This window comes from Physella acuta, unplaced genomic scaffold (genome assembly GCF_028476545.2).
Source record: "Physella acuta isolate Inbredline_101_S28 unplaced genomic scaffold, ASM2847654v3 ptg000256l, whole genome shotgun sequence".
In the NCBI taxonomy this organism is placed as follows: domain Eukaryota; kingdom Metazoa; phylum Mollusca; class Gastropoda; family Physidae; genus Physella; species Physella acuta.
Window position 1 is genome coordinate 158540 of NW_026731775.1, and position 18415 is coordinate 176954.

The window sequence follows — 18415 nt, forward strand, 5'->3', positions numbered from 1 at the left end:
ACTAATTTTAATCTAACAGTTGCGGCTCTTAAAATTTTGCCGTGTCCTGTTATCACCATACCCACGGTTTCTTACATACATTTTTCTCAGTGTGAGGCGAGGGGGTGTGAATTAAATATTTCCGGTGGGGGGGGGGGGGTCGCTTAAAGTTTCCAGAGAGAGGGGCGCAGTGTTTCTTCCAGACTTCTTTCTGAAATTTTCGGGGGGGGGGGGGGTAGGGGCACTGTTAAAAGTATATATTTTCTATATAAACTCCATTTTGTTCGGGGGGTAGGGCGGTAGACTTTTTTCGCCCCCCCCCCCCACGAAGATATGCCTGGAAGAATATCTGGAGGGGCGGACGCTGGTTAAAGTATACATTTTCTGTATAATTTTTTTTTTTTAAAAGACCAGAAGATTTAAGAAACCACGTGATAGAAATTACCGCCGTCGTCAGCACTAATAAACGTGCAGATGGCGGTTTTAAGATAATTGCAATCACGCCGCTAAATTAACTTAACAAGGTATGTAAGTAAGCAAAGTGTGTGAGGTGATCAAAATGGATACTAACATTTTATACTAGAGAAGCTACGATAAAACATAAAGGGATGGGAAGGCATACCTAAATATACTGAATTATTAAGTCACATTGATGCTAATACATAATCAAATATGTATTTTTATAAAAAAAATTTCAACATCAATTTCTTTCTATAATGCCAAGCTTTAACCATTTATTACAGCATAATGTTTTTGGTAATAAAAAATAGTTTGAGCTCTCAACTCAGAACACTCAGATGATTTGTTTATGTTGTGAGAGCGAGAAGATTCCCTTACCTCGAATGTGCTGGTTATCTGAAGATGGTAGAAGAAAGGTATGACGATGTAGGCGGAGAAAGAAATGGCCGTCACGAAAGCGACGATCAAATACCAAAACATGGTGTTGTAGTTGTAGATCTCCGCCGGGTTGCCCAGCAAGGTCATGGCCGACATGAAGGTCACCATCAAGGACATGGCCACGGGGAAGACGTTCATCTTCTTCCCGCCCAGCAAAAACTCGTCCGTCGTGTTCTTCTTCCTGTCAGCTATGGCGAACCCGATGCCGATCCCGGCGGAAACGAGAAGCGTCAAAGAGAAGAGGATGTAGTCGGCGATGCCGAAACTCTTGACCACACCCGTGTAGATGCTGTAGTCTTCAGACATCTTGTGAGGTTCTGCTCTATACTTCCTTATAACGCCTGGATTTCTATAACGATATCCGTATTTCTAGATGACAATACTTAGTTCTGTAATCGTACACTTCCAAGATTTTGTTAGTTCTTTAAGAAAACAATCCAACACTTCCCAGTCCAAGATTATTTTAGTTCTTTAAAGAAACAAGTATCAATTAACTTTCTCATAATTTAGAAACGTTCAGTCTTATTTTCCACGGAACATTTTCCTAGTACGTGCGATCCACTTCCCAGAATGTTAGCGTTTGTGAATTGATCCCGTTCCAATCACGACACTAACATATTAACGAATAAAAAATCACATTAAAATTTCGGCTCAAACATCAACATAAGACAGGCCTACGGTGCTATTACTGGAAGTTTTATACCAGGCTAAACCTGTCGGCACTTAACTAATTCACACCCCCTTGTAACATTTCTCTGAAATTGACAGTACGATCAGCCATAAACTTTTATGACCTGAAGACAAGGTCATAGACCTAACATTGTGGTATTTGTTATGTTTTGTGGAGAAGATATAGTGTTAAAAATGGACATCAAAGTTTATAGAGTAAACTAAACATTTGTCTAACATTAGGGTAAACATTAGGATAAAATTCAATATTAGAGAGTATTTCACGTTAAAATAGCTATACTAGCAGTAGGACGGGAAGACTAAGAAAAATGTATCCGTTGTGATTGTGTCGTCAAATAAGACTGACAGTGGTAGATATGACATAAGGATTGGGAATATAGCAGCAGAGAACTAATGTTTTGAATAGAAGTCGAATTTTTAATCACAACATTTGGAATAATCTTTGTAATACTGAGGGTATGGCGTGATCGGATAGTACAGAATACGACTGCCAACCCGAAACTCTCGAGTTCGAACCCAAGTTTGTGTCAATAGAACGTCGCTGAGTCCACCCAGCTCTGATGGGTACCTGGCTCACGTTAGGGAAAGTGAAGGCGTAGTGTGCATAGTGCTGACAACACTATCCCTTTCTATGCCGAGGTTACTGAAACCGGTGATGTTATGAAGAGAAGATACGGTGTTAAAAATGTAATTTTTTAATTGATAAAATGCTTTGAACACTTTTTTGTTGTTGTTGTTGTCTAGAGACGAGAGAGTTGCTATACTAATTCTATTAAACAACGCCATTAGACGTCAATAATGAGTCGAAAACTAAACCTAACTTGAACTTTAAAATCCCCAAAGAAAGTGGACATAGATAGTCCAACTACCATCGAGACTGGATGCTCTAAAACAAACACAAAAGTTCGGCCAAGAATGACTGGACACTGATTAGCAAGATAGGGGCAGATGGGCAGCTATTGTGGGCATATGCCCAGGGTAGCTCAGAACAGGGTAGCGTGAAGATTGGTCAAAGATTAAAAAAACAGGCTCAGACCGTTCACGGTATGTAAAACATGTTCACACTTTGCATTCGTTGTAAAACATGTTCACACTTTACATTCGTTGTAAAGCATGTTCACACTTTACATTCGTTGTAAAGCATGTTCACACTTTACATTCGTTGTGAAACATGTTCACACTTTACATTCGTTGTAAAGCATGTTAAAATATTAAATGTTCAGATTCTGGCTTCACTGGTTGAATAAAAGAGAGTCAAGACTGAATTTTATTTAATGAATACACATTTGATTACTAGGATTCATTATCCACATAAATGACAGAGACGGATTCACCGAAGCAAACGACAGTACACGAAGCAGAAGTGCAGCAGACGAGATATGTAACTCGGTCGTCTGCAAGACAGAAGAGCCTTTATTCTGTCTCAACTTACATCTGCCTTGCTGTAATAAATCATCGCTGGCAGGTCAAGGGTTAAAACTGGATTTTGATGTTCAGTGCACTAGCTGTCGTGTTGTTCTTGTTATATAGTGCGGTATGGGTTTGTGTTTGTGGTGTTTTTTGTGTGTTATATAGTAGGGTATTTGTTTATGTCTATGCTGTTGTCTTTTTGTAAAGAGCAATATCTGCAAATGTATGTGTCATTGTTTTTCTTAATATATTTTATTGTTCGTGTTGGTTTAAGTACAACATACGTTTTAATTTGTGTGGTTGTATATCACATCTAGTGGTGTTGTTGTTGTATAGTGCGCTATCTGTTAATATCCGTCTTGTTGTATAGAGCGCTATCTGTTGACATTAGTGTTGTTCTATCTCATTGAAAAAAGTAGACCTCACTGACGCATGCGTCACTGCATCTACACATCTATATACTACTAAAAGTCAAGTTTGTTTACATGTTTGAATATTTGTTTGTTTGCCTGATTGAAAATTGTGATATGTTCGACTCTATCTGGAGAGCTGTAAAATAGTATGTAGGTAGAGAATAATTTTTTAATGCAGACAGACTGTTAATCACAAATTTATTTAAAGACGTTAATTAATTTATTGATTTATTCATACGTACAGTAACCCATTTTTTTAAAAAAGATTTGAAAAGCCACTAGACTCGGCGGGACCGTGACGTCACAGGTTTTTGTTTACTCTTTAGTACAATAAAATGGCGGCGTCTATCGAAGAAAATTGTGTTCCCATTCACAAGTTTAACGCGTTCTAAATCTAATTTTCTGTCGGTCATAACTTTAACAATACGTCCGTTTGCTGTATTTATTACGTTCCAACACTTATATCAATGTTCAACTGTCTTTTTCATTTAGTTTTACAATAAATTTCTCTAGATCTAAAGATCAGCTGTCGAAGAAAAGTTATGAATCTAGAATCTAGCCTAGGGCCTAGATCTAGATCTAGATTCTAGATCTAGGTCACTAGACTCAATGTAAATTCTAGATCTAGATTAATGTAAATTCTACATCTAGAATCTATTTCGGGCCTTAATTATTTTATATAAATCTTTGTTTAGCTTCAATGATCATCTAATTCGAGAATACATGGGATTTTTTTGTTATCTACGTTCCATATCTAGATAAAGTAGGATTACTCACTAACTTGGAGGCGTGGTCGGCTGCTAACAACAATATGGCGTACGGACCGGACGCATGTCTGCCGATCATTTTTAGGCCATGTTTACCACGAACAAAATGGCGGGTGTTCACATTATTTAAACATTGTATAGGTGGCCAGGGCTAGATATGCCAGAAAAGCATTTTAAAATTTGCTTTGGAGAGTGAAGGCTAAATTTTAAAGTCAGTGTCATAAACATTAATAGAACTTTTTTTTTTTTTACGTTTTCAATTATTTTTTCTTAAGCCCTATATGTGAATGATAAGGTTGACTATCAGGACCTCGCGGGGCACAGGGCAGGTGAAGTAGGGTTCATCTGTTTCTTTGTCCTAAGCAAATTAAGGGATAGTGTGGTCAGAGACATGCTCGGCTGGAATAGTTTTTGTTGTCTGAGACTTGGCGGGACACTGGGCAGGTGAAGTAGAGTTGAGTAGGTCACCTGTGACGTCAGTATATGAAGGGATAGTCCGAAATCGTTGTTTTCGGTGTTTTTAAAAGATAAAAAACATATTTTTGAATGTGGGGTCTGTTTTTGTGACGATAAGTGACACTGCAGTAGCGTAGCGAGGAGGGGGGCGGGAGGGGAGGGGAGGCGGGGGGGGGGGGGAAGGGGAGGTGGAGGGGGGAAGGGGGGGGGGGACATATGTTGGGGCGCTAAAATGGTTTGGAAAAATAAATTAAAAGGTTGAGGGGGGTTCAAATGGAAAGTTTGAGTGGGGGGGGGGGGGGGTGCACATCAAAAGTTTGAGGGGGGGGGGGGGTTGAAAATCGAAATCTTGGGGGGGGGGGGTTCAAATCGAAAAGTTTGTCCCCGGGCGCCGGGAAGGGTCGCTATGCCTCTGAGTGACAGACGTGATGTTTTTTGATGGATGACCCCCGAAGCCCACAGTTATCCAACGGATGACGGGTATTCTAGTCTCTATTGTTTCTATCGACTCACCACCGGATGTAGTTTGACCTGTGTAGCCTTGATGTGTTAGGTGTGTAACGTGTGTAAGGTGTGTACACAGAAGGCAATGACACATATATACACGAAACACGAGATGCGTGTAAACAAATCTAGGTAAACTTTCGAGCAAAGAGCAATTTAGTTCATTTAGAAATTAACTGATCAAGAGAACTTCCAACGAGAACCTAATAGAAACAGAACCACAAACTTCTATTGTCTGCGTACTTGGCTATATACTATGTTAAAACGATGTTGAAATTAAGTAACAATAAAGTAAAGTAAACCACTAATGGAAAGACCTTAACTTGTTTTGTTTTTCAAACCAGCCTATATCAAACTTTAAAATTAGATCTAACCTACAGCATAAAACGATTAGAAAAACCCCAACAGTAACCAAATGCGCTACCTAAATAAACAGCGACATCACATATATTCATGTGAGGGTTATTCGTCCCAAAGTAATTTATCTACAAATTTAAACATCTAATTACGAATTGTACTAAATTAATAGGTCAGAAAATAAAAACTACATCCAGGGCCAATAAAAATGAATGCAGAACAGAATAAACCACAGGATTTTAACTACGATTATCTACATATTTTAAACATCTAATTACGCTTTTCTCTAATTACGAATAGACTAATTAAAAAAACCACATCCACGGCCAATAAAAATGAATGTAGAACAGAACAAAACACAGGATTTAAACTACTATGATGTCACACACTATGTGGTCTTGGTGGAGACTACAAACCACGGAAAATTTAATTAGGTTTATATCATGTGAAAATTGTGTCAACGTCGTTAAAAAAAAAGATGAATGTGACCAGGCTATAATGTGGGTCAAACCTAGACGTTATACCTGTACCACGTGACTTGGTGGTTATACCTGTACCACGTGACATGTCCTGCCTGGGACCTGCCACAGGAGACTGGCAGGCGGCGTCCACGTGTTGCTAAGGAGGCAGGAGTTTTTTGGGGCGCTCCACCCTCGGGTGTATACGGTGTTTTTTCCAGACTTTTTTCACCGGTAGGGGGGGGGGCACTTAAAATTTTCAGGAGGGCGGATTAAAATTTCCGTGTGGTGGGGGGTGGGGGGTGGGGTGGTGGCGGACACTGTTACAAGTATATATTTTCTATATAAATTCCATTTCGTTCGGGGGGGGGGGGCGGTAGACTTTCTTCGGAGGGCTGAGCCCCCTCTCTCGCGAAGAGATGCCTGTAAGAAACGCTGGGTGTATAGGGCGGTATATGGTACGGGTGGGGTTAAGAACTGAGACTATATTTTTAAAAAAAACGAACTCAAATTAACTTTTGTTTTAACTTTTCTTCAAGTCATCAAATGTTATAACAGAAAAACCCAATACCAGAATTGAACCTTCTGACCATTAATCAACTTATACATGTATCCCGGCTCGTTTAGTAAGATACGCAGGCTAGAATTAGCTCAGGTTTATTTACATGCGTTGTTTCTCATATTGCCTATCTAAATTACATTACAGTCGTAGACAGTGTAGTATCTTGTAGCGATAATATTTGTTTAGCGGCACATTAAGGTAAGGAGCACCACCTAGGATCCTCCAAGCTAGAAAACTTGGGCGTATGCAAGAGTTCTTGTAAGGGGAGATCACTCGTAGGCGGAACCTGGGATTTTTTTTTTAAAGGAGCTCCCTTAATTTTAATAATGTACTATTTTATAAGAGCTAAATAATTTGGAAATTCACTTTCAAGGGTCTGGAGTAAATACAAACTTTTGTTTTTTAGAAAAAGAATTTTAAAATTTAGTTTAAAATTAAAATAAAAATATTCTTGCTGGTTTTTAATATTTATAATGTTAATGCTTCCTGTTTGAAATTTGTAAAAACTTCTGAGCGCTGAAGAGTGACGTGATTTTAGATAGGTCTTCATTTTTCTCAATGTTTCTTCCAGACTTTTTTCTCCAGGTTGGGGGGGGGGGGGCACTGTTGAAAGTATGTTTTCTATATAAATTCCATTTAGTTAGGGGGTGGTGTAGGTGGGGGGAGGGGGTAGACTTTCTTCTGACCCCCTGTAATAAAGAATGAAGGGGATCCATACTTTTAAAAAGTGGCAAGATTATGGGTGAGCACTTTAAATTTGTAATCACTCACTCTATCACCATGCACTGTGCTAGAGAGTTATTTAAAGCGCTCGATGCCATAAGGACTCCACCTTCAACCTACCCTCCTCCACCTAATATCTTTATACAACAACAACCCATGTTACACAGACCACCCATTGCGACCCACCTATGACTGGATAATTGACCACGCCGATGAACGAACCTATTAACACATAATCGAGCAATTAGCCTTGTAAAAACAATACATGGGCATTCTTCTGTTTTTATTATGTAATGTACATGCATGGAAGAAAAAGAAAATGTCAAAGTAGATATGACAGAAACTTGTCGGTAAAAACTCTGTGATAAGGGGTGTCGGGGATCTAATTAGCCTCTCCGCCAAATTGATAGAGGAACAGATACAGTCTGAAAATGTATCGGATAATGGATCGTGATTTACAAAGTCCAACTATATAAACCGAATTCAGAGTTTCTTCCAGGCATCTCTTCGTGAGGTGGGGGGACCCCCGAAGAAAGTCGAAAGTCCCCCCCCCCCCGGACGAAATGGAATTGATGAGTCGTAAATTTAGGCCGCCCAACCGAAAAAAACCCGGATCCGATGACTACGGGTCAACGCAATGCCCGCAGTTTACGGCCTGTAATAAAAGTTTAAGTTACTTAATCAACACATCGTTAAATGCCCTAACCCTAACCCTAAACCTAGACCTAGCCCTAAAACTAAACATAAACCTAAACCTAACCTTAACCTTAACCTTAACCTTAACCTTAACCTTAACCTTAACCTTAACCTTAACCTTAACCTTAACCTTAACCTTAACCTTAACCTTAACCTTAACCTTAACCTTAACCTTAACCTTAACCTTAACCTTAACCTTAACCTTAACCTTAACCTTAACCTTAACCTTAACCTTAACCTTAACCTTAACCTTAACCTTAACCTTAACCTTAACCTTAACCTTAACCTTAACCTTAACCTTAACCTTAACCTTAACCTTAACCCTAACGCTAACCCTAACCCTTCACAAATCATGACTACATCTAACATAACATAACAGTAATACTAAACAAAATTAACAAGTTTCAATTTTTTATTTAATTTTCAGAAATGTAAAATACCCGTCGTCCCAGTGACTAGCTCCAACGTAAAACGTGTCACAAATGGGTAAACCGTCACTCCCGTTTAATTTTGTGACGTCATTTAATTTTGTGACGTCATATAAGGATACAACTTCTCTCACCCACCGCAGAACCCCCCCCCCCCCCAGCCCCTAAACATTAATATCAACTATACCATCAAACAAAGAACAGCTGTTTTATGCAAATCTCTCAGCTAACCTTAACTAATCCCGCTAAATATTTCAGCTAACCTTAACTAATCCCGCTAAATATTTCGGCTAACATTTATTTCAATATTAATCACGTTAAATACAAGACATATAAAGTTATATGTGAAGCTATTGTTGAAGGGCCGAGCCTTAATGAGGCACGGATATTCATGTCACTACTTAATTAATCCGTGCCGTCAGACTTTCAACACACGCATCTAGAGACGCACCTTGGTCAACGGACGTAGCTTGAACTGTATCGTCACGCTAAGGGTCGTGGAGGGATCAGAAGTTGGACGTACCCCTGTAATGGGATATCCGCACTTTTAGTAGGGGGGGGGGAGGGTTTAAGGGATCAAGGTTGTGGGAAAATTTGGTGGGGGTTAGAGTGGAGTGGGGGATTAAGCTGTAGTGGAGGTTATGGTGGAGTCGGGGTTATGGTGGTGTGACGGTATGGGTGGAATACAGTTTAGGTTAAAATGTGGTTAGTTTGGGGTGAGGGCTAGAAAAAGATAAGGGATTGAGTGGGTTAAAATGGAGATAGAATGCAAGGATCGTCGGTACAGTGCCTTCGGCTCAGGTAGTGAACATTTAGGTTAGGGTGGTGTAGGTTAATGCTAGGGGTGTGTAGGTTTGGGTTAGGGTTGTGTAGGCTTATGTTAGGGTAGTGTAAGTTTGGGTTAGTGTGGTGTAGGTTTGGGTAAGGGTAGTGTAGGTTTAGGTTAGTGTGGTGTAGGTTTGGGTTAGGGTAGTGTAGGTTTGGGTTAGTGTGGTGTAGTTTTGTGTTAGGGTAGTGTAGGTTTAGGTTAGTGTGGTGTAGGTTTGGGTTAGAGTAGTGTATGTTTGGGTTAGTGTGGTGTAGGTTTGTGTTAGGGTAGTGTAGGTTTAGGTTAGTGTGGTGTAGGTTTGGGTTAGGGTAGTGTATGTTTGGGTTAGTGTGGTGTAGGTTTGTGTTAGGGTAGTGTAGGTTTAGGTTAGGGTTATGTAGATTTGGGTTAGGGTAGTGTAGGTTTAGGTTAGGGTAGTGTAGGTTTGTGTTAGGGTAGTGTGGGTTTGGGTTAGTGTGGTGTAGGTTTGTGTTAGGGTAGTGCAGGTTTAGGTTAGTGTGGTGTAGGTTTGTGTTAGGGTAGTGTAGGTTTGGGTTAGTGTGGTGTAGGTTTGTGTTAGGGTAGTGTAGGTTTGGGTTAGTGTGGTGTAGGTTTGTGTTAGGGTAGTGTAGGTTTGGGTTAATGTGTTGTAGCTTTGTGTTAGGGTAGTGTAGGTTTAGGTTAGAATTGTGTAGGTTTGGGATAGAGTAGTGTAGGTTTAGGTTAGAGTTGTGTAGGTTTGTGTTAGGGTAGTGTAGGTTTAGGTTAGAATAGTGTAGGTTTGGGATAGGGTGGAGAAGAGTGAGAGATGAGCTAGAATCTCCTGATGTATTTGCAATACACGACATACCGTAATATGAAAGAAAAGTACGAGGTGTGTAACACGACATCCTAACCACATTTCTCGTGGACGTATATTTAAAGAGTTATACGTTGTGGGGATTAAGTGTGTTAGTGTGTGTGGAGAGGGGATGGTAGCAGGCAATTATGGGATATCTAATCACAGGTTTCCTGTGTCTACACGTTACGTTTGGATTAATGGGGGACACAGACCTGGCCTTATAGCTTCCAAAATATTGTCTTTTCATTGTTTACTGTTTTAACCCTGTATTCATAAAAGTTAGAACAAAACATCAACCCATCCCCCTTACATTGTCGTCTAGAGCTGACATTTCATCCACACAAAACCTCACTCGTCGACTTGCCTGTTATTACACATATGAAAATTTACACATCCTTATTCGTGCCAAATTTCAAAATATACAAAACGTGAGGCCAAAAGAAATAATCAATGATCCTCATCCGAATATACACCAATTAAAAAAACGGATAAAATAAGACGGAGTTTTCTGGAGTTACTAGGCGGCTTACTGATATACAGTAATATATCAATAAGCTCGGGAATTACTGAATACCGTAGACATTACTTTATACCGGGGGCTATTAATTAAAGATCAAATTTTGTCGTGTTTGAAAGAGTAATTTGTCATTCTGTAATTCTTACGTCTTCGTTTAATGTTTTTTTTTAAACTATATTAAAAGCTAAATGTACCTCACCTGGAATACACTCTCATTTTTCAGGTTGTAGAAAAACGGCGTGTATACGGTACACGTGGACCACATGGCCAGCACCATCCCTACCACCAACCACCAAAACATGGTGTTGTACTTGTACATCTCCACGGGGTTGCCCAGCAAGGTCATGGCCGACATGAAGGTCACCATCAAGGACATGGCCACGGGGAACACGTTCATCTTCTTCCCCCCCAGCAGGAACTCGTCCGTCGTGTTCTTCTTCCTGTCAGCTATGGCGAACCCGATGCCGATGCCGGTGGAGATGAGGAGGGTCAGTGAGAACACGATGTAGTCGGCGATGCCGAAACTCTTGACCACACCCGTGTAGATGCTGTAGCCTTCAGACATCTTCACTTTTTTTAGTTTAAAGTGACCAGATGGTATAAAATTAGAATGAAAATACAATCCTTAATTCCAAAGGCAGATGAAAAACAAACACATCCAATTTACACAGAAATATCCGATTTAGTCTGATAGTTCTTTGGCAGAAGTCACAACAAAAACACTCAGACGTTTATCTTTGGAAATTCCCCGAATCGCACCGAAATTCGGACACAGTAAATCTATGATTTCTGTACCTTTAACCTCAAAGAGAACCGTACGGTTGAAATGTCCACCCTATATAAATTTAAACATGCTAATTAAATTAAAGTGAAGCCAATTGTGGGGTCACGGTTCTTGAGACCGTGGGGCTCTTCATCTGGTGGGGATACATTCTTGACCAGAGTGACGTAGGTTTCCTGTCACCGCTTTGTTGCTTCAGTATATGACCAGTCCATGCATATCTCACTAAACCACTTCACTCACCAGGTCTGATAGACGGAGTTGGCTCATGGAATCTCAGCTTTTAACTCAGAGAAATTTATTTTAAAATATTTTAACCAGATAGCGAATAAGTTCAATAGAGTAATACTGAACACAAGTCATAAGTATGTGGTGAACGATGGCAAGTAAACAAATCCAGTTTCAAAATAAAATAAACAACTACAAATTATCCAGAATTGTTAACACCTCGTCTTTTTCATCTCGTATTGTCCACACAACGAAAGTACAAAACTTATCTCACCACTATAAACCACATATTATTTAACAAGTTAATTGACTCTAAGTGAGGCCAATTATAAGATCACGGTGCTAATTACACTGAACACCTCATTAATAGAATATTAACTTTATCCACAGTGCTGCGTCAGCTTTCTGTCGATATTTGTTTTCTGGTTACGACAACCTTAAAGTATTTCATAGTATACACACAACTTCATAATCCCGGGCTGCTGAATTAAATTACTTGACTTTAAAACTAGAATCACAAAGTGGGTAATTAAAAATAAACATTGCTACGCGTGGTATCAGCTAAAGAGTATGTAGAAAAATGAACTGTTCGTTGGCTCGTCCCCCATATCCTGTTTTGTCGTTTACCTGCCTGTCAACTGGGTTGTCGGCTATACTTACGTCATTGGTTTCTAATATATATCCTGCTCTGATCCTTAAATACTTTCAAATTTACACTGGCCGCTGTTTTGAGTAACCTTTAAAGTGCACTTCACACACACACACACACACACACACACATACACATTTATATATATGTATGCCTATATATATATATATATATATATATATATATATATATATATATATATATATATATATATATATATATATTCGCAATTTGTACTATACAGATCTCACACTAGCACAAGCTTGATATTTTATTAATCTTTAAGTGTGTTTAGCTTCTCGGATTAGATTGAATACCCCCAACCTTCTCCTCCCTCTCAGTTTTAAAAACTGAAACTCGGCCAGTATTTAAATTATCCTATAAAAGACACCACAGTCTTCACGGTATAAAGTATTTCTCTATGTAAGTTGAACGGCCAACGGACGAAAAGTTTGGAAATATAGGCCTATCTTCATTTTTATAACACCATTGACCACTTAGAGTGACTTAAATTGGACCAGAGCCGTCATATATGGCATGATCGGACCCAGCTAGTCAGAGACGCATTAACATTCGTAAGACTTATAGATTTAATAACATGTACTTTGCTGACTTTACACTTAAATAAGGGGCGTAGGCAGATTTTCAGGGTATTAGGAGCGCTGAATGCACGAAATAGCCCCAACTTTTTACTTTGCGGTCTAAATTTAACACATCTTTCAATGTTATTTGGTTTTTAAATTTTTCCGAATGACTATATAAAAACAGCGGCTCTCTAACTCAGTTATCAAGGAGGGGTGGGGTGATAGCTCCCTTTATTAAGGTGGAAAACAACAAGAAATTAAAGTACAGCGGGTGACTGTATTAGCGATACAAAAGCGGCTGACAACTAGGAACACACACTCAAAGAAAATATGATGAAACATTAAGCGCGACTGAAGCTATTATAGATGGAATCTAGGATATTAATGTTACGTTTTCTATGTGATCTCATGTCATGGTCAGAGCTATTAATACGTGAATTGAACAGGCAAGTTGAAATACATGAGTGAGTATATTTTAAATACAACATGAAATCAAGTTTGTTGTAAATATTAAGTGGGTATATCTAAAGTACAAGATGTAATCAAGATTATTGTCAGTCTCTGTGGGTATATTCAAATGTTCAAAATGTAATCCAGTTTGTTGTAATTCTAAGTGGGTATACCTTAGTTTAAAATGTAATCAAGTGTGTTGTAAGTGTAAATGTAAGAGTTTACATGATAGATTCAAGATGTAAACAACTTTGTTGCAAGTGTAAGTGTAAGCTTTGTTGGGTATATTCTAGACACAAAATGTCTGATGTAAGTGGGTATCCCATATTTTAGACTAAATAGTCCCCAGATTTCATGTTTGTTGATACAGCAGGTATTAACTAGTAAAACCTACAGTATTGTACCTCCTCCTGAGTGAGATTATTATAAGATTATAGAGTAGCATTAAGTTATTTATATTCTATAGCTCGCATTAAGCTAAAAATAGAAGAACCATACCTCGAAGACACTTTCAATCTTGAGGTTGTAGAAGAACGGCGTGAAGACGCTACACGTAGACCACATGGCCAGCACCATGGCAACCACCAGCCACCACCACATGCTGCTGTAGTTGTAGATCTCCGCCGGGTTGCCCAGCAAGGTCATGGCCGACATGAAGGTCACCATGAGCGAGCAGGCGACGGGGAAGGGGTGCATGCTCTGCCCGCCCAGCAGGAAGTCGCGGGTGGTGTTCTTGTGGCGGTCGAGGATGGCGTAGAAGAGGCCGATGCCGCAGGAGACGACGAGGGTGGTGACGAACATGGCGTAGTCGACGGCGCTGAAGTGGGGGATGATCCCGGTGTTGATGCTGTGGTCACCATCTTTCGGCATCTTCGACAGGCCTGGGGAAAATATAAAGGATGTATGTTAGTTTAAGGGACAAAGGAACTGAAGACAAATGATCTCAGGGCAATTGATCTCAGGACAAATGATCTCAGGGCATATGATCTAAGGACAAATGATCTCAAGGACAATTGATTTCAGGACAAATGAGCTCAGGACAAATGAACTCAGGACAAATGATCTTAGGACAAATGATCTCAGGACAAATGATCTTAGGACAAATGATCTCAAGGACAATTGTTTTCAGGACAAATCATCTCAAGGACAATTGATTTCAGGACAAATGATCTCAGACAAATGACCTCAGACAAAATATCCCAGACCAAAAGTTCGCGCGTGAAAAAACCTACAAACCTAAACTCCTCAAGATAAAAAGTTTTTATTTTGAGAGGGTTAGGTTCGGGGAAAAATAATTTCTTAATTAATAAGTTTTCTAAAATTGTTTTTGTGTATCTAAAAATACTTAAGGACAAAAATTTGCCTGCATCAAGGATTCTTCTCAAAATAAGTGACCATAGCATTTGGCGGCCATCTTGAGAAATATAACTTTTGAAGATGTCTAAAGGTTTAAAAACGAACATATATATTGATCATATAATCATTTATATTAATTTGCCTAACTATGTTAGTCAGCTGGCTAGTTATGTATAAAAAAATAAGCTAGAATTTATTTTTACAAATTTTCAAATATTTGCCCTTAAATGCCCTACCTTAGATAAAGAGTTTCTTCCAGGCATCTCTACACACAAACAAACAAAAAAGGTTTATTAATTAATGATTATTTTTATTTCGAAGCCTAACCTCTCTTAAAAATACATTATCCTTATAAAATGATATATTTAATAATGAAAGTTGGCCAAGATTATTTTGACATGAACACACACGGGTTCTCTGTGCTAGTTTTTTTTTTACTCTGTGGGTGTTGACTGATAGAGAAAAAACGTGAAACGAAAATAGAAATCTGTAATTTTATTAGATTTTTTTTTAAAGAGTTGTAATTTTATTGCTGTATATCGGGATCGCATATAAATTCGGAGTGGTTTTTTTTAGCTGGTGTGGTGTTATATTTAATGTAGTGTTGTGGTATGTGTGGGTGAGGTTGTTAGTGTGGTGTTGTGTTTGACGAAGTGTTATAGATCGCGAGATGCTGATGTTGGGATTTTGATAAAGTTGGTGAGGTGGTGAAGTTGGTGAGGTGGTGAAAATGGTGAGGTGGTGAAAATGGTGATGTGGTAAAGTCAATGAGTTTGTGAAGTTGATGAGGTGGTTAAGTCGATGATGTGGTGAAGTTGGTGAGTTGGTGAGGTTGGTGAGGTGGTGAAGTTGGTGAGGTGGTGAAGTTGGTGAGGTGGTGAAGTTGGTGAGGTGGTGAAGTTGGTGAGGTGGTGAAGTTGGTGAGGTGGTGAAGTTGGTGAGTTGGTGAGGTTGGTGAGGTGGTGAAGTTGGTGAGGTGGTGAAGTTGGTGGAGTTGGTGAAGTTGGTGAGGTGGTGAAGTTGGTGGAGTTGGTGAGGTGGTGAAGTTGGTGAGGTTGGTGAGGTGGTGAGGTGGTGAAGTTGGTGAGGTGGTGAAGTTGGTGGAGTTGGTGAGGTGGTGAAGTTGGTGAGGTTGGTGAAGTTGGTGGAGTTGGTGAGGTGGTGAAGTTGGTGAGTTGGTGAGGTGGTGAAGTTGGTGAGGTGGTGAAGTTGGTGAGGTGGTGAAGTTGGTGAGGTGGTGAAGTTGGTGAGGTGGTGAAGTTGGTGAGGTGGTGAAGTTGGTGGAGTTGGTGAGGTGGTGAAGTTGGTGAGGTGGTGAAATTGGTGAGGTGGTGAAGTTGGTGAGGTGGTGAAGTTGGTGGAGTTGGTGAGGTGGTGAGGTTGGTGAGGTGGTGAAGTTGGTGAGGTGGTGAAGTTGGTGAGGTGGTGAAGTTGGTGAGGTGGTGAAGTTGGTGGAGTTGGTGAAGTTGGTGAGTTGGTGAGGTGGTGAAGTTGGTGAGGTGGTGAGGTTGGTGAGGTGGTGTGGTTGGTGAGGTGGTGTGGTTGGTGAGGTGGTGAAGTTGGTTAGGTGGTGAGGTGGTGAGGTGGTGTGGTTGGTGAGGTGGTGAAGTTGGTGAGGTGGTGAGGTGGTGAAATTGGTGAGGTGGTGAGGTGGTGAAATTGGTGAGGCTGTGAAGGTGGTGAGGTTGTGAAGTTGGTGAGGTTATAGTTTTTGTGGGTGTCTTTATCACCACATTTTCTAAACTGTGAATGGCTTTTAAATGCTGTTTGATAAGTAAATCTTTAAATATAAAAATAAATAAATAACAGTGTATGCAGTAGGTCAACATAGAAGGACATCCATCTTCAAAGATTTAAATACATAGACCCGACCTGTGATATCAGCGATGACGTCACACCGTAATGACGTCACACAATGTGGGAGGCATCTAATAAAGTGTGTCATTAATTCGTGTTTCTTTCTAAATTTAGTCTACAGCGATAGCAAATTCTACATTCTGTGTGCTTATCCAATATAGACACGACTATCAAGAACAAAGTGGATAATATAATAAATCAGAGGCATGGTCTATCAATATAAAACAAAAGCAATTGCTGAGGAAGGGAAACATCAGCTAGTCCAGTATCTGAAGCCGTGCTTTTAAACATTGTAGACTGAAAGTTATAAAAGTGTGAATTAAAGGGCGATAACAATTTATATTTGATAACCAAGCAGCGACGCAGTGCATGATGGAGGGAGGGCGTGGTCTGGTAGTATGCGGATTTTAGAGATACCTTGTTGCTGTCTTTGCCCAACCACCTTCCACCCACCTAAAGAAAGTAGGTAATGGTTTTGGAAATGGTAGATTTATTTAACTTTTAAAATAAAATTGACTTATTAGCAGTAATTAATATATTTAGCATATTTTATGTGTTATATTTTGTCATGGTAATTTAAAAGTATATAACCGTTTGCCTACTATATGTGATGTGTGCATACTATGTTGTGTATGAGTGCTGTGTTTGCCTACTATGCTGTGTATATCTACTGTGTTTGCCTACTATGCTGTGTATATCTACTGTGTTTGCCTACTATGTTGTGTATGAGTGCTGTGTTTGCCTACTATGCTGTGTATATCTACTGTGTTGGCCTATTATGTTAAGTATATGTCCTGTTCAGAGACGTAGCGACCCCTCCCGGCGCCCGGGGACAAACTTTCAATTTTGCGCCTCCCCCCCCCCCCCCCCCCCCAATATATTTTGTATATTTATAATTCAAAATAGCAGCTAAATAAGCTTATTTTGGCCCTCCTAGGGTAGACGCCCATGGACATATGTACCCCCCCCCTCCCCCCGTTGCCACGCCTCTGGTGCTGTTAGCCTACTTTGTTGCGTATATGTACTGAATTTTTACCTACTATATCGTACATGTGTGCTGTGATTTGTGTTGTGTTGATTCTATTTAAACACACACTACAACCCGCGATGCTATAAATAACCCCCTGTCGTGCGCACCTGCTATCTGTCCTATATGTCAGCATCTCTCGTGAGTCTAGCACTACGGGATGGGAAGGGAGATAACAAAATGGTGCCAGTGAACCTTTTAATCAGGCCCCTGACCTAGTTTTAAAGCTACAGTATCTGACTATTACATAAGTGTGTTCATATATTTATATATTTACACAAAATATTTTCTTTGATTTTTTTTAAATATAAAATAAATATTTTGAAATTAGATTAAAAAGTATTTTAAAAAAAACCAACACGTGGTCAGATGACCACATGGTTTTTGACCGTAGGCTACAATCATCAACAGTTATAAAATTATGATTTTTTAAAAGCAGAACGCTAAAGAAAAGGTAACATTAGATGAAAACAAAACCTACAAAGAAAAAATTGAAACAATAGTGTTACACTATTAAATTTTTAAATTATGGCAAGGTTATAAAAAACGAAAGCGAAGATTGTAAACTCTATGATTTTTTTTATATTTATTTTTTTTAAATAAATTAAGAAAAAACAAATCTGAAATTGGGAAGCTTCAGTAATCTAAATTTAACAATAAGACGTGCGATGTTTACGTAAAGTGAATGTTGAAATACTTACTTATTTAGAAAACTCCGAAACGGTAAAGCGCTTACTAGGCCTGTTGGTAAAGAAAGTTCATCTAGCGTGAGTGCAGCGCGTGCATACTGAATGGATGTGTGAGGTCAAGCGTGCAAGGGTGAGTGGTTTATGTACACGTCCAGGAAATTAGAATCATTGCAAGGTGTGTGGGGGGGGGTAGATGGAGAAAAGGGCGGGATAATTTTATTGGGGTGTGAGGGGGAATGATAGTAGAAAGTGTGTAAGGAAGTTAAGTCTTGAGTACGATAATCAAAA

General features: G+C 39.5%; 1 protein-coding gene across 4 annotated transcripts in view; it reads right to left on the reverse strand.

The window, feature by feature from the left end:
- The window catches only part of LOC131938747 (sodium-coupled monocarboxylate transporter 1), a 37978-nt gene extending 19783 nt beyond the window's left edge, over positions 1 to 18195 (reverse strand). For 2 of the 4 annotated variants that reach the window (XM_059296890.1, XM_059296887.1), the window contains exons 1-2: positions 18140 to 18195; positions 13697 to 14079 (exon numbers count right to left, since the gene is read on the reverse strand). In XM_059296890.1, the coding sequence (XP_059152873.1) occupies positions 13697 to 14068 (372 nt within the window). In that variant the 5' untranslated portion in view covers positions 14069 to 14079; positions 18140 to 18195. Of the gene's footprint in view, positions 1 to 816; positions 1487 to 5862; positions 5924 to 10705; positions 11370 to 13696; positions 14080 to 18139 lie in introns of those variants that run through there. The other 2 variants (XM_059296888.1, XM_059296889.1) reach the window with 2 other exon arrangements.
- Positions 18196 to 18415: the final 220 nt, after the last annotated feature.